The sequence below is a fragment of the Trifolium pratense genome, linkage group LG5 (genome assembly GCF_020283565.1).
Source record: "Trifolium pratense cultivar HEN17-A07 linkage group LG5, ARS_RC_1.1, whole genome shotgun sequence".
NCBI classification, from domain to species: Eukaryota; Viridiplantae; Streptophyta; class Magnoliopsida; order Fabales; family Fabaceae; genus Trifolium; species Trifolium pratense.
In genome coordinates this window covers 34,239,407-34,254,481 of record NC_060063.1, presented here as the reverse complement: position 1 = coordinate 34,254,481, position 15,075 = coordinate 34,239,407, and the positions used below count along the sequence as shown (strand labels likewise).

Genomic DNA, 15,075 nt, shown 5'->3' with positions numbered 1-15,075 from the left:
ATTGACACGAGTACTGTTAGTTCTATTTTTGATATTTGTAACAAAAATTGGAACTCTCAATGTAAAATTGTTGTTATTGCTGCAGTTATTAATATTTTTACTATTATATGGTGGTGCAGGAACCAACACAGGTTTGAGGGGAAATCTATCCATTGGAGATCTGCAATCAACACAATTATCTCCAATGTTTCTTTATCTGGCAATTTATCTAAAAAATCTTCTTTCGTTTCTATGCAGGAATTCGTCATTTTGAAAGCTTTTAATGTCAATGTCCATCATCCCAATGCACCTGTCATCAAAGAAGTATGGTGGCATCCTCCGCTTTATAATTGGGTTAAATGCAACACAGATGGTTCAGCGCTGGGTAACCCCGGTATTGCTTCTTGTGGGGGTCTTTTTAGAGACTATACTGCTACTTTTCTTGGAGGTTTTTCTATTAATATTGGAAATTCTTACGCCCTCCATGCTGAGCTTATAGGTGTTATGAATGCTATTGAGGTCGCTCATTCAAAAGGGTGGAATTATCTTTGGCTTGAATCCGATTCACAATTGGTTAATTTAGCTTTTAAGTCCTCCCTCATTGTCCCTTGGAAGCTCCGTAATAGATGGTTCAATTGCTTGGAGTTGACTAAAACCATGCATTTTAGAGTGACACACATTTATCGTGAAGGGAACTGTTGTGCAGATAAAATGGCTGCTTTAGGCATCAATGTTGATGGTTTTTATTGGTGGGATAATGTTCCGCCTAGTGTTCAAGGAGATTATATTAGCAATTTAATGGGTCTTCCGTCTTTTAGATTTCATTAAATCCATTGCACTCTTTTTCCCTTATCCTTGGTTTTATCCCTTGGGGTTTTCCAGGAAAGGTTTTTAATGAGGCAGTGGCAGGTTCCTTGTATTTTTGTTTCCTTGGGTTTTGGTCTAGTCCCCCCAAGTTTGTTTCTTTTTTCTTTCTTTTTAATAAATTTTTTAGGGTGCTGCAAATGATAGGTGATGATTATGGGGTGCCAACATAGTTGGGATGTCATGGTTATCATGTGATGCTTGTGCACGCTAATGTTTTATAAAAAATTTCCCTTTTGGTCATGTTGAAGATTCTGCATTTTTTATGCAGATTTTTTTTTTTTGTACTACTACCTTGTTGTTATAATAAAGAGAATTCCTCACATCTGATGCACAATTTATTTATTTTTTTTACTAAATCTGATGTACAATTGTTATCATAAAGAGAAGTGGGAAATTGTAACTTGTTGTTATAATAAAGACGGTGACGACGGTGAAACGGATAGAGAGGGTGACGGGCGACGACGGCAAGCGGTGATAAAGAGAGGTGACAGAGGAGAATGGTGTTGGGACGGAAAAAGCTGATCTCAATGATATTGACGGCGGTGAATGATATAACAGAAAGATGAACGGTGACAGTGCATGTACAAGGAAGAAGAGGGAATGTTTACATGTTCTTTCTTTTCTTTTTTCTTTTTAAATCTGGACCATTAAATTATTTTTTGCCACATGTCACAGATCTAGCAATAAACTGGAGGAAAAGGAGGATAAGTCAATGGAGCTGATCTCAACTCGCAAACTTTTTGTCTGAAACAAAACCGTAGTCCCTATTCATTAGAAATTAACTAAAGGTGTATCTCAAGTAAATAGCAAAATTAATTTGGAGTTAATATAGAAAAGGAAAACGTGAGAGAAATAATAGGAACAAGTGGGTATCCTATGTATAGACTAATTCAAAGTTTTTTCATTTAGATAAATAAGACTAAATGAATATAACCACAAATAAAATAATTTCCTTGATAAAATATATTTCTACTTTTCTTATTTAAAAATTATTAGACACAATATAATATAAACTTTTGAAATATACCCAAAATTTCCAATAATCACATTCTTGTACAGTGTAGCTAGGGGTGTTCATGGTCGATTTTTCTTCAAAACCAAACCATATCTATTTATAAACCATTTATTTGGATTACGATCCAAAACAAAATCCTCTTTTTATTTAAAACCGGTTACTAAACTAGTTTTAAAATTTAGTTATGGTTGTATAACTGGTTAAAATTATAAATTGGATTTTAAATTGGTTACTTATCAAATTTGATTTAAAACCGGATATTTCTTAAATTCAATTTTAAATTTGATTACTTTTCATTTTAAAAAGAATAATTTTTAAAATAAATTATATTTTCTTGAAATAAAAAACTTTATTCTATGTACTAAAAAAATATTGATATTTATTTAAAAAATAAAAACATTAAAAACTCAGTTTTTTTAAAAAATTAAAAAAATAATTACTGATTTTGTTAAAAAATAAAAAAAATACAGCTTTATAGAAAAATAAATAAAGAAATAATAACACTAAAAATAATAACACTGTGGAGCTAACTGAAATATTCACAATTTAGTTTTTGTTGTATTAAAAACAATTGTAAGAACAAAAAATGTATCATGTGTGTGTGGAAATTGACAAATTCACAGGCATTCATTGTAATCGTGGAGGATGTTTTCTCTCCCGACCCCGACTCCGTGTTTCTTTTATAACCTTGAATTTCTTATTTTGCCCTTGCAAAAAACTTCGATTTGTAAACCGAAGTTATTTTTTGCCTTGAAAATAAATTTCGATTTATAGAAACCGAAATCTACTTTGAAATTGCACTAGAAAAAATTCGGTTTCTGCGAACTGAAGATTTTTACAAGGGAAAAATTGGAATATTGAGGGGTATAAAAGAATTACGGGGGGTCGAGAGAGAAAACATCATCGTGGAGAAGGAGGTAGCATACGGATCAAGGTTGTGCGCAATCACAATCCTTTAGATTGCGTTTCAATTCAGCCACATCTAGTCCGTCATATTAAAGTCTTTTAAATGATATGACATACGATTTGATAATATATATTCATCTAGGTGTATTAATTATTTACATTTCATTAATTAACTTTAAAAAATGAATATTTTTTAAAATTGAAATAAATTTTTTTATTGAGTATTTTCCTGTAATTTCATGATTTTTAATCATTTATTTATCATCAGGTTGTATGTCGCATCACTTAAAATAAATTAAACCACCATTTTTAAGTACAATGATTTTAAAATAGGGGGAGACCAATATCGTGAAAATTGGAGTACCAAAACTGTAATTAAACCTTAATTTTTTGTGCTAAAAAGATATTCAATTTATTTATATCTATACCTATATATATATAAAGATGATATAGTTTTAGTGTCGATTTTTCATAATACTAACAATACCTTTAAATTTTTTTAGTAGCGATAAAAATCTTTTATTAAAAAACTCACTATAACATAAGACACATTTTTTATTTTAACAACAAAATTCTTTTATTAACAAATTCATCATAATATAAAACATATTTTTTTTTTGAGATAAGTTAAACACAAGCAGGCGCGCCAATCTGGCCCGTATAAAAACAATTCAGAGCACTAATTTCCTTATGGACTTAAAAAAAAAAAAAAAAACTACCTGCCAGTGTGCACCGTCAAATTAAACGGTAAAAACTAAGAAAAAGATCCAAACAAAACTACCGTCAAATTAAACCATTTCTTTGGTTCTATAAATCAAGTTGAATTTGAAAGTCAAAAAGAGAACACAATTTTTTTGTAGGAAAAATTGAAGATATCCCCAAAATTCGAAAATGTCGAAAGAAATCGAAACTTTGACAGAAGATGAAAGACGAGCACTTCGTGGAAGCAAATTCGCTCCTCTCCCTACCCTTCCTCGTACCAACAAACCCAAACCTAGGTTTTTCATTTTTCCCCTTTTTTCTCTTTCAATTTTACACTTCCTAATAACTTACCCAATTCCATTGGTTCATCAATTTTTGATTTTGAATTCAGGGTTTGATTTCTTATTCCTTTAATTTTATTGGGTCTGATTTGATTTTTTTGATTGGTACAGATTGGCTCATCCTGGTGGACCTGTGACTACGAATAAAGCAGCGGCTTTAGCTAAGTTTTTGGAGAGGAAGTTGAAGGATCCTAATGGATTGACATCTATTAACCCTGATCTTCTTGAACTTGCTGTTAATAATGCTAAACAAACTGTTTATACAAGTAATTATTCAATTTCTCTCTGTTAGTGTATTTGATTATTTATAGTTCATTTTATTTGATTGTTAATTGATTTGGTGATTTGTTTAAATTTGTTACTGCAATATTTTGTATGAATTTTGTGTTTTTTTCTCTCGTGATTTTTGTGGGAATGCTGGTTTTGGCTTGACTTGTTGTGAGAATTTGATGCATATGATCTTGGCCATGTTTAATAAAAATGCATTGTGATTCCTCCTCTAACCTATGACGCACAAACACGTTACGACGAGTCAATGCATGTCTGATGGGATGTTACACCGTTTCTTGAAAAATATAGGATATGATACGTTTAGGGTACGGTACACATAAACACAATAAAATTCACAAAAATATACTAATGTCTTGTGTACATTTGTTTGCGCATTCGCATACACGCACATATGTGCATGACTGGATTAGAGCTAGTTTACATGTATTCCCTCTTCCCTCTTATCTCCTATTTCGGTTTTACATGGTATGAATGGGAACAGCTTTAGGATAATCATAATCGCGTTGTACTCACTAACACCTAGTTTCTCTTTTCTCCCCTTCACATTTTCAAATTCGTTCCTTTTTTTTCTACTCTTTGATGTTAAGAATGTTGTAGGAACTATCTGAGGCTTTATCTAAGGTTGACCTTATAGAAATGCTGTGTTATAATGTACAATTGCTAGAAACCTGATGTAAGGATAATTTGTGTCCACACATGCACAAGCACAACACCATCTCTTAGAGACAAGCTTTTCTATCACATATGGATTTTAAGTTTCTTTAACCATATCATTAATCAAATTTGTATTATAGCCATTAAGTTAATATTTTGTGTCATCAACTAAAATGGTAAGATGGTCATTAAGTGTTTTCATTTGCGATTCTCTTCAACTTTAGGTGGCACTTCTATGTCTGGAAGAAATGTCCGGCATGTGGAGTCCTTTGGCGACTCAGATGCTAGTGAAGAGGAACATAATGGTCTCCCTGTGGTAAAGGAATGCAAGAAGAGAAAGCAGAAGAAACAAAAGAAGAAAAATAAAAAACGAAAGGTCGCTACTTGTTAATGTGAATTGTTAACTTATTTTCCTATTGACTTTTACAATGTAAACAACTAAGTTTATTTTGCTGCAGGAAGTTGAAGACACTGGATATGCTGTGGTGAAAAAAAAACCTTGACAGGTTTTAATTATGTTTTTGTTTAAGGCAGTGTAGCATACTTTTGGAATCGAGGATTGAGCCAGTGAATTTTTGTACCATGGTTTTTTTCTTCAACTGAATTTGCTCGTTGCAAGTAAAATGGAGTCACTAATGAAAATAGTTTGTTGGATCTTTTGCTATAATTTATGTCTAAGATGAGCTACAACATAGCATTATGAACTTGTTTTTGATTTTCAGTTTCTTTCTTTCAGGATGACAAATGCAGGTAGTAGGGTGTTGTCAGACAAATTGTTATTCATTCGAATGGGGTAAAATATGAATTTAAGAAACCAATTCATTAGGTTAGTATCAATATTAAACAACTGTGTTGCTTTGGAAAATACACATGTTAAAGTTTTACACAAATTTGTCTTGTGAAATTTGGGTCTAGTTCATTATAAAAAAAAAAAAAAAATGGGTCTAGTTTCATTTTCATAGGAATTAAGTAGGACCCTATCGATATTTTTACAGAGAGATGGACTAAAATTTCACATGACAAGAGCATATGAAGGTTTGAAGAATTTATTTGTGTATTTTGGTATGTTTCGCATGCGGAACTTTTCTGTTTCTTTGCAGAAGGCTGTGTAATCTTTCGATTTTCCAATTTGTCTATGTTTATATTAAGATTTCTCTTTTCATTTTTATCATTTTAGATAAGCAAAAATTATTATAGTTTTTGTTGATGATGTGGATGATTTTCCAAATAATGATAGTAATACACTATTAATGACTCAAGATCGAGCGTACAGCATAAGGTCGATATAACACCCCACATCGATTTATCTAGAATATCGATAAGAGTGTACATAACTGAATCGGGAAACATTAATTTTTCATTACATATTGTCCGAATACATAAATAGGATTACAAAATCCAAGAGATTAATATTAAATTGAGCTAACAACTGAAAACATAAAGAAACTAAATCTTATAACATGACGTCAGCTCAACTAGCATAATCCAAGTATCTGAACTTCATGCTTGCAGACCATGATATCTTGATCAACCTGTTTATCTGAAATCAAATAAGTGGGGGATGAGACAGTCACTTCGTCTTAGTGGATTCCTACTACCCAATTACTATTGGTGTCTACATCGGGGCAACTGACGAACTAATAGTTCTCTGATCCTGATAGTCAATCTCTAAACATGATTTAGATAACATAATTTCATAACATAATACATAAAGGTGTAACACAAATTATTTATCTTGTTCGTTTTATTCTTAACAAAGACAATCTGAGGTGAGCCGGTCTCAGAGGCCTGACATGTCCGTCTGCGATAATAATGTACATCGACACGGCTGAAGTTCACAATCATAACATGATTGGATTCTAACGAATCCCATAACGTGGTACATAAGTAACCACCATAATTGATTGACTTTCTTAACTTAACTTAATAATTCTGATTGTTGTCCTGCCCATGAATTCCCTCCCGGGGTATTACTTGTCCTGAATTCCTGATTATCATATCTTGATGTGCAATTAACATTCTAATTACATATTATACTTGCAATATTCACAGAAAACATCTAGGAAGATTGAGAATTCAAAAAGAGTGAGATTGATCATGTTTCCAAAATTATGCAGAGTGCTGACCTGCAACTCTCGCTTAGCAAGATTATCAGATTAGTACTCTGCTTTCAAGTTTTTCATCATTTTTACAGAAAATCTCACGACAAATCCCTGCTCTTACTAGCCATAAATATTGCAACATATATTACGTGATTAAAATGGAGGAAGCCTTGGGATTAGACTCCTCTCATACACTAGTTTATCTTAACCTTATGTTATCATACAAATCATTATATGGGGAACTAACATAATATCTAATCTAGTATTATCATGCATATTTAACTGGGCAACTAATAGTGCTATGCTATCTAAAGGTTGAGCTTCTAAGGGAACCCACCTGAAATGGTTAATGATGAACTTAAGAATGAAGATTCCAAGCTTTAAGCTCTTTTGCATAATTTCCTCTTTGATGCTGCCATTCCAAACCAAGTGATGACAATCATATTCTCCAAAAACCCAAGCAGTGTTTCTTTAACCTTTCCAAATTCTTATTTCTCCAACCATCAATACTCACATGTAAGCACCAAAGGGAATAAATGAATTCATAAACCTTTTTCAGGGAAATAGGAAAGTATTGATCAATGGGTAATGATTTAGGCCTGAACTGCTTACCTTGAGTTACACGAGATGATCGCAGAGGAGCGCAGCTTTGCTCCTTTTCCTAGAGCTCCTTTTCTTCCTTTTCCTTTAATTGATTGACGACACGTGGCAAAATTGAATCTGATGGTTAGAATTTAATGACTTTAATTAAATAATTAAAAATTAAAAACATTACAAAACAAACTGAATACACGCGCGTGATCTTTGTGTTGTCTTTCCATCTTCTTCCTTCTTCACTTTGTCAATCTCAGCCACCGTCACTGCCCCCACTTCCGGCCGTCATAGGGCGGCGGTTTTCCTCTCCTTTTCTCAATCGACCACCACGCACACAAACCACCTCAACATCTTGTCATTTCGCATTCGCCGTTTCGCCGGCCTGTTTTGCCGCAATTGCAGAACCCAACCATGTCGAAGCTGCTGCAAAGCAACCCAGCGTCATAGGACGGCGGTTTTCCTCTGACACACGGGCTGCTTCTTCTTCTTTCTCTGTACAATCATTGTTTCATCTTCCCCCTCGCCGCCGCTCGCCGTCATTACTAATATTCATCATCGTGGTATTATTCCTTTTCAAAACTACACTCTTTTATTCTTGGTCCTCTTTGTTATTGCAAGTAGAGAAAGAAATTATGTAAAGATTCAAATAGAATTGTGTTGTTACTGTGCTGCCATGGAATTTTCACTCATTTGCTTCATTTGAATCCATTAAAATTTCACTACTACATTTGAATTAAAACAGTTGTTATAAGTGTAATGTTAGATCCTTTCTTTGAAATCTGTTAATTTGGCATTGACCCCTTCTTTAAAATATTGTTATAGGTGTGTTAACTGTTATATTTTTTAATTTGATATGTATATTTTGGTTTTGTGCAGTTTTGTTGTTCTGCTATGTGTGCTACATAATCTCTCATGTTTACTTGATCAATGTGCAGTTTTGTTAATTTTATATGTATAACTGTTATATTACTTTGTCATGTTTACTTTATCATTGATTCATAGTTTATTCTGTCATTTTAGAATGTTTATTATTCTCTTATTATTTTTCACAATAGTTAATATATTGACTCTATACTTTTTTTTTACTTCTTCAGGAAACATGAATTCATCATCAATTCCAAATTGTGTTGATAAATGGGTGAATAATATCCATGAACAAAATGTGCAACATGGCCAAGAAAATATTGTCAACATTGAACCTCATTTGGGAATGAAATTTGAATCTGAAGCCGCTGCTTATGAATTTTACAATGAGTACGGTAAAAGAAATGGATTTGGTATTCGTCGAGAATATTTTAATAAAAGCAAAGTAGATGGAGTTTTGACTTCAAGAAGATTCACATGCTTCAAAGAGGGTAAACGAAGTGTTGACAAAAGACGTACAGGAGAACATAGAGCAGAAACCAGAACGGAATGTCCAGCACGTATGGTTATTTCACTTGATCGGAAGATAGAGAAATACAATGTTGTTGACTTTATAGCTCAACATAACCATCCACTTCAACCACCCGAGCATGTTCATATGATTCGCTCTCATCGGCACATATCTGAGGCACAAGCAACACAAATTGTCTTGGGAGATGAATCTGGATTAAGACCAAAAGATTTGCATGAATATATATCCAGACAAGCTGGTGGAATAGAGACTGTTGGTTTTACAAAAAAAGACCTTAAGAATTACCTACAAACCAAAAGGAATCAAACATTAAAGCATGGTGAAGTGGGTGCATTGATGATGTATTTCAAACAAGAAAGTGAAAATCCCTCATTCTTTTATGACTTTCAAATGGATGATGAAGAGCAAATAATAAATATATTTTGGGCGGATGCACAAATGATAAATGATTATGGGTACTTCAGTGATGTCATCACTTTTGACACTACATACAAGACAAATAAGGATTGTCGACCGTTGGGAGTATTTGTTGGACTCAATAATCACAAGCAAACTGTCATTTTTGGGGCAACATTGTTATATGATGAAACAATATCTTCTTTTCGGTGGTTATTTGAAACTTTTCTCAAAGCAATGAGTGGAGAAAAGCCTAAAACTATTCTAACAGATCAAGATGCCGCAATGGCTAAGGCGATTTCTTTAGTTATGCCAGAAACATTTCATGGATTGTGCACTTGGCATATAAGACAGAACGCTGTAAGACATGTGAATCATTTATATCAAAGGAGTTCGCAATTTAATTTAGATTTTGAAGCATGCATGGATCTACATGAAGAGGAGGTTGAACTTTTGAATGCATGGAATTCTTTACTTCTTGAGCATAATGTTTTGGAAGGTTCGTGGTTGCATACAATTTTTCAATTCAAGGAAAAATGGGCATGGGCTTATGTTCGGAAAACATTCACTGCAGGTATGAGATCTACTCAATTAAGTGAGAGCTTTAATGCTGATTTAAAAAAGCATTTGAAGTCAGATTTAAATTTGGTACAATTTTTTACACACTTTAAAAGGGCTGTCGATGGTAAACGTAACAATGAGTCAGAAGCCGAATATGACTCAAAACATAAGTTGCCCAAATTGAAAATGAAGGCTCGTATGCTCATTCATGCCGGAGATGTTTACACTCCAAGAATTTTCCAGGAATTCCAAGAGGAATATGAACAATATCAAAACTGCTACATAAAGGATTTGCAAGGAGGTTTGTATGTTGTAACAAATTGTGATAATGCAAAGGAGAGGAAGGTAATTGGAAATCTTATGGAACAAAAAGTCTCTTGTGATTGTCGTAAATTTGAGACACATGGTATCTTATGTTGTCATGCTTTAAAAGTTTTAGATGTCATGAATATTAAGTCAATTCCTGAACACTACATACTCAAGCGATGGACAAGAGATGCAAGATTGGGAAGTAATTGGAAAGGGAGGCATGTTGAATTAGACATAAAAGCTAATTTCATGATGCGATACAATGAGTTATGTCCTCAAATGATTAAATTGACCAACAAATCTTCAGAAACTCATGAAACTTACACATTTATGTCCAAAGTTTGTGAAGAGTCTAGGAAAATAATTGATGATATGTTAGCCAAAAAGCATGTGGATGGAGAGGTTCATGTATCCATATCAATTGGAAATGATCAAATTGATAATGTGGACACTGTTGGCATGGCAAGAGGCATAAAGGCACGAAATTGTTCACGGAAGGGTAAAAAACGATATTTATCTTGGGTTGAGAGATCAGCAAAAAAGACAAAGAGGTACTCACAATCACAAAAAAAGAAAAAGACACAATCGTTATCGGTAAGTTTTTTTTATTAATGTATTAAATTATGTTTAACCATATCATGTTTGTCTTTTCTTATTTTATACTATTATATATGCAGCAGCAAACTACAATCCAAGAGACGCAATCAAGCCAAGTTGACAATGAAACTCAACATCAAGCTACCGTCCAAGCAACGCAATCACACCAACTTAATAATAGAACTCAGTATCAACGTCCAAGAGACACAGTCACACCAAGTTAACAATGGAACTCAGCATGAAGCTACAACCCAAATGACACATTGGAATTTCAGCATTTCTGTTAGATATATAATGTCTAAGTATTTTGATGTATTTGTTATGAGACATATTTTGTAATATGACTATTTATGGAGTAATTTTTTATGGTTTAATAATTTTTTGAATTATCAGGAATTTAGGATGAGATACTCTTCTATTTGTAATATGAGCATCTTCACCACCAAGTTAACAATTTGAATTATCAAGTTACATCAGTTTGTACTAGCAGATTGTGATTTTCTAGTATAACATATGGTAACAGTATGTATGTGTTTTAGATTGTCATTTTAGCACTTCTCTACATAAAAATAGTGAAAACCATGTTTTGTCCACATAACAGTGAGAAACACTCTAGGATAACACTGCAATTTATCATGTATACTGTCTAGTTTGTTTACAGCATAAATTGAATCAATATCTTTTTTCTTTTCTTTTTCGAATGGCACAAATTGAATCTATATCATTTCAACAAATTTCAAAGAAAGCATTTAAAAGTCAAACACCTTATATAAACTGTTTTAATTCAAATGCAGTGAGAAAATTCCCCACTTCATAGTTATATAATCAAAATCTGTTAAAATTCATCTTTGTTTCAACTCAAATGCAGTAAAAACTGCTAGAGTCCTGATGGCGAGATGGTGTGTGGAGAAGAATGGAGGAAGGACGCGGCTGTTGTGACGACGACGAGCGGCGGCGAGGGGCAAGATGAAACAATGATTGTACACATAGCAGAACAACAAAACTGCACAAAACCAAAATATACATATCAAATTAAAAAATATAACAGTTAACACACCTATAACAATATTTTAAAGAAGGGGTCAATGCCAAATTAACAGATTTCAAAGAAAGGATCTAACATTACACTTATAACAACTGTTTTAATTCAAATGTAGTAGTGAAATTTTAATGGATTCAAATGAAGCAAATGAGTGAAAATTCCATGGCAGCACAGTAACAACACAATTCTATTTGAATCTTTACATAATTTCTTTCTCTACTTGCAATAACAAAGAGGACCAAGAATAAAAGAGTGTAGTTTTGAAAAGGAATAATACCACGATGATGAATATTAGTAATGACGGCGAGCGGCGGCGAGGGGGAAGATGAAACAATGATTGTACAGAGAAAGAAGAAGAAGCAGCCCGTGTGTCAGAGGAAAACCGCCGTCCTATGACGCTGGGTTGCTTTGCGGCAGCTTCGACATGGTTGGGTTCTGCAATTGCGGCAAAACAGGCCGGCGAAACGGCGAATGCGAAATGACAAGATGTTGAGGTGGTTTGTGTGCGTGGTGGTCGATTGAGAAAAGGAGAGGAAAACCGCCGCCCTATGACGGCCGGAAGTGGAGGCAGTGACGGTGGCTGAGATTGACAAAGTGAAGAAGGAAGAAGATGGAAAGACAACACAAAGATCACGCGCGTGTATTCAGTTTGTTTTGTAATGTTTTTAATTTTTAATTATTTAATTAAAGTCATTAAATTCTAACCATCAGATTCAATTTTGCCACGTGTCGTCAATCAATTAAAGGAAAAGGAAGAAAAGGAGCTCTAGGAAAAGGAGCAAAGCAGAGAGAGATAAAATGTATGCAGCAGCAGAATTAAATCTGCATGACCTCTGTTCTATGTTTTTGGCAACATCTCAAGTCCCCCATGAGCATTTTAGACAACATGCAGCACCAGAAAAAGAGTAGATATAAGGATTGGATTTTTGAAATGAATCTTAGACAAAGAAGAGGAGAGTATAAACCATTAACCATACCTTAATTCTTACTCACACAAGACTTAACCCTTGATTTTTCCACATCTCTAGGCTCCAATTTATCTGAATTTCGTCCAACCCATCTCCAATATGAGAATACAAGACTTTGTCATGAAAGATGCATTTTCTTATCCATGGAGGGTTACAAGGAAAAGAGAACATAAGATTGGTTTGGCTTGGTTCATGATTTAGTAGAGAAAGAGAGAATCGGATACAGGCAAAGCTTCAATTTATGGAAAGGATAAATTTTTGGACATAGCCATGGTGGGAGGTTGTTGGCGTGAGAGAAGAAGAGTGTGGCTTCCTGATTTTTGGTTTCTCGGGTAGTGAAATAATGTAAAATGAATGGTTTGGTCGATGGGTCATGTGGTTTATAACCCAAGTGCAGGTCCCACTTTAGTCCTTTCTTAACATTTGTTCAATACATGTGGACCACAAGTCATGGTGTTCTATTTGTGTGATAAGTTCTACTCACTTATTTTAAAAGTTCCTCTAATTATTATTACCTCCTTTAATAATTAAAGTGGGATGTTACAGTCGATGTGAGAAAAGCTCCTGATTCCCGGGGTGCGAGGCGCCCGCCCGCCTCTAGATCGTACATAAGTGCATCTTCTTCATGGATTCAAAAATCTGGTCATGAATGATTGTAAATATTCTATATTATATATTTACATTATCCTGACAGAATTTTCAAGCATTCACTATTCCATAAGATTTCCACAGCGTAAACCAACAATGAAGAATAGTATCTTACCCATTGCATACAAAGAGTAAATTAACCATATCATAAGGGACATCGATCTACACAAAAGAAAAATCATAAGTGACTATTTTGGTAAAAAAGAAAACATAAGTGACTATTACAACACACAGCTCATAATAACCAATCATAATTAACATTCCAACCTTCACACATCTTTTATATTATAAGCTTGTATACACAAGCAAACTCTAAACCCTAATTTGTTTTCCCTGTTTTCCCTCCATTTTATCTTGTAATTTTTATTAAAAAATAATACAATTTTGTCTTGACTAGGATTCGAACCCACAAACCCACAACCTTTCAGTACAAGACAATATTTTCAACCATTATGACAAGTATACCAATTGTGATTAAAATTATGTGGAATAATTGATAAGCACCATCAATTTTAAAAGTATATCATATCAAAATTATTGTTTACTATATTATTCATCACGAAATATTTTTATGTCTTTCCTGATCAATGATTTTTTTCTACCGGATCATAAATTTAGAGAATAATTATCATGTGAGATTTGGAAAATTATTATCACGTATAATTTGAAAAGTTATTATCAAACTCAATTCTGCTAAATCAATTTTTTTTGCAATACAACCAAATACAATCATAGTCATGTCACTAATCACATTCATTATTTTGATTTTAACATTGCAGATTTAATATTAACCGATGATCAATTGATACAATATGCACTAGCAGACCAATTGTGATTTAAATTATGTCCACAAAGTGTTAGCTTCATCAACTTTCATACGAAAGATTTCATACGACAATTAAGCACCATCAATTTTCATTGCACAATTTAAACAATTAAAAACCGATAATCTTTTATATTATAAGCTTGCTAACATAAGCTAACCATAAACCAAATTTTTTCCCCTCTCATTTTCTCTTTCTTTTTATTGCAGTTTTATATTAAAAAAATACAGATTTGTCATCGAACCTGCATCCCTTACTTACAATAAAACCTTTCAACCGCTAAAACATGTGCTTCAATTATGAAAGAATTTAGGAATCCTAATATGTTAACACTATTTTCAATAAATTTGAACGGCGGAATTAATCACAATTTTTATTTATTTATGGATCTCTACTTAAGTTTATGTTCTTGATTATTTCTTTAATTTTTTTTTTAACCTTTAATTATCATCAATTTTTTAACCTTTAGTTATCAACAATTTTTTTTAATAAGTAAACAAAATGATGGGGTTCCAAAATTATTTAAAAAATATATAAAATATAAAATAAGCACATAAACAAATATAGAATAATTAGTCCATGAAATTCCCTATACTACTCTTATTGAAAATGCTCTTAGAACTTTTGTATTTTATTTTTTATTGTTACATATTACACCTAATTAGAGCCATGCACCGCATGGGTCAAAGTTCTAGTTTGTTAAAAAAAATATATCTAACCTAATGCAAATTGCAATATTACATGTAAATTTTTATTTATCAAATGAAAATTTGGTTATTATGGAATTTCTTTAAAGGGTAACTATATAACTCTAGATTCAAAAATAGAAATCAATGAATTTCAAATACAAACATGGAAATATATTAACTCTTTGTTCAATAAT

The 15,075-nt window shown here is 32.9% G+C and overlaps 2 protein-coding genes and 1 long non-coding RNA gene across 4 annotated transcripts; 2 read left to right on the top strand and 1 right to left on the bottom strand.

The window, feature by feature from the left end:
- The first annotated feature begins 3,594 nt into the window (after nt 1-3,594).
- LOC123884636 lies at nt 3,595-5,905 on the top strand. 2 transcript variants are annotated; one of them, XM_045933777.1, is made up of 5 exons: nt 3,595-3,765; nt 3,922-4,076; nt 4,980-5,131; nt 5,214-5,261; nt 5,492-5,905. In XM_045933777.1, exons 1-4 carry the CDS (start codon nt 3,659-3,661, stop codon nt 5,256-5,258), a joined length of 459 nt encoding a protein of 152 aa, XP_045789733.1. In that variant the 5' UTR covers nt 3,595-3,658; the 3' UTR covers nt 5,259-5,261; nt 5,492-5,905. The 2 variants fall into 2 exon arrangements, with proteins under 2 accessions (XP_045789733.1, XP_045789732.1); XM_045933776.1 differs by having other exon boundaries at nt 5,214-5,905.
- Nucleotides 5,906-6,080: 175 nt separating this feature from the next.
- Nucleotides 6,081-7,490, bottom strand: LOC123884637. Its single transcript, XR_006800890.1, has 2 exons — nt 7,195-7,490; nt 6,081-6,295 (listed from the first exon to the last, which is right to left on the bottom strand). It is a non-coding gene; the product is annotated as an uncharacterized LOC123884637 (long non-coding RNA).
- Nucleotides 7,491-8,547: 1,057 nt separating this feature from the next.
- On the top strand, nt 8,548-10,934 carry LOC123886491 (protein FAR1-RELATED SEQUENCE 5-like). Its single transcript, XM_045935808.1, has 2 exons — nt 8,548-10,707; nt 10,791-10,934. Exons 1-2 carry the CDS (start codon nt 8,551-8,553, stop codon nt 10,932-10,934), a joined length of 2,301 nt encoding a protein of 766 aa, XP_045791764.1. The 5' UTR covers nt 8,548-8,550.
- Nucleotides 10,935-15,075: the final 4,141 nt, after the last annotated feature.

Coding starts and splice junctions, on each gene's coding strand:
- LOC123886491 (XM_045935808.1), top strand. CDS start 8,551: ATGAATTCATCATCAATTCCAAATTGTGTTGATAAATGGGTGAATAAT. Junction 10,708..10,790: donor AAAAGACACAATCGTTATCG/GTAAGTTTTTTT, acceptor TTATATATGCAG/CAGCAAACTACAATCCAAGA.
- LOC123884636 (XM_045933777.1), top strand. CDS start 3,659: ATGTCGAAAGAAATCGAAACTTTGACAGAAGATGAAAGACGAGCACTT. Junction 4,077..4,979: donor TAAACAAACTGTTTATACAA/GTAATTATTCAA, acceptor CTTCAACTTTAG/GTGGCACTTCTATGTCTGGA. Junction 5,132..5,213: donor AGAAAAATAAAAAACGAAAG/GTCGCTACTTGT, acceptor ATTTTGCTGCAG/GAAGTTGAAGACACTGGATA.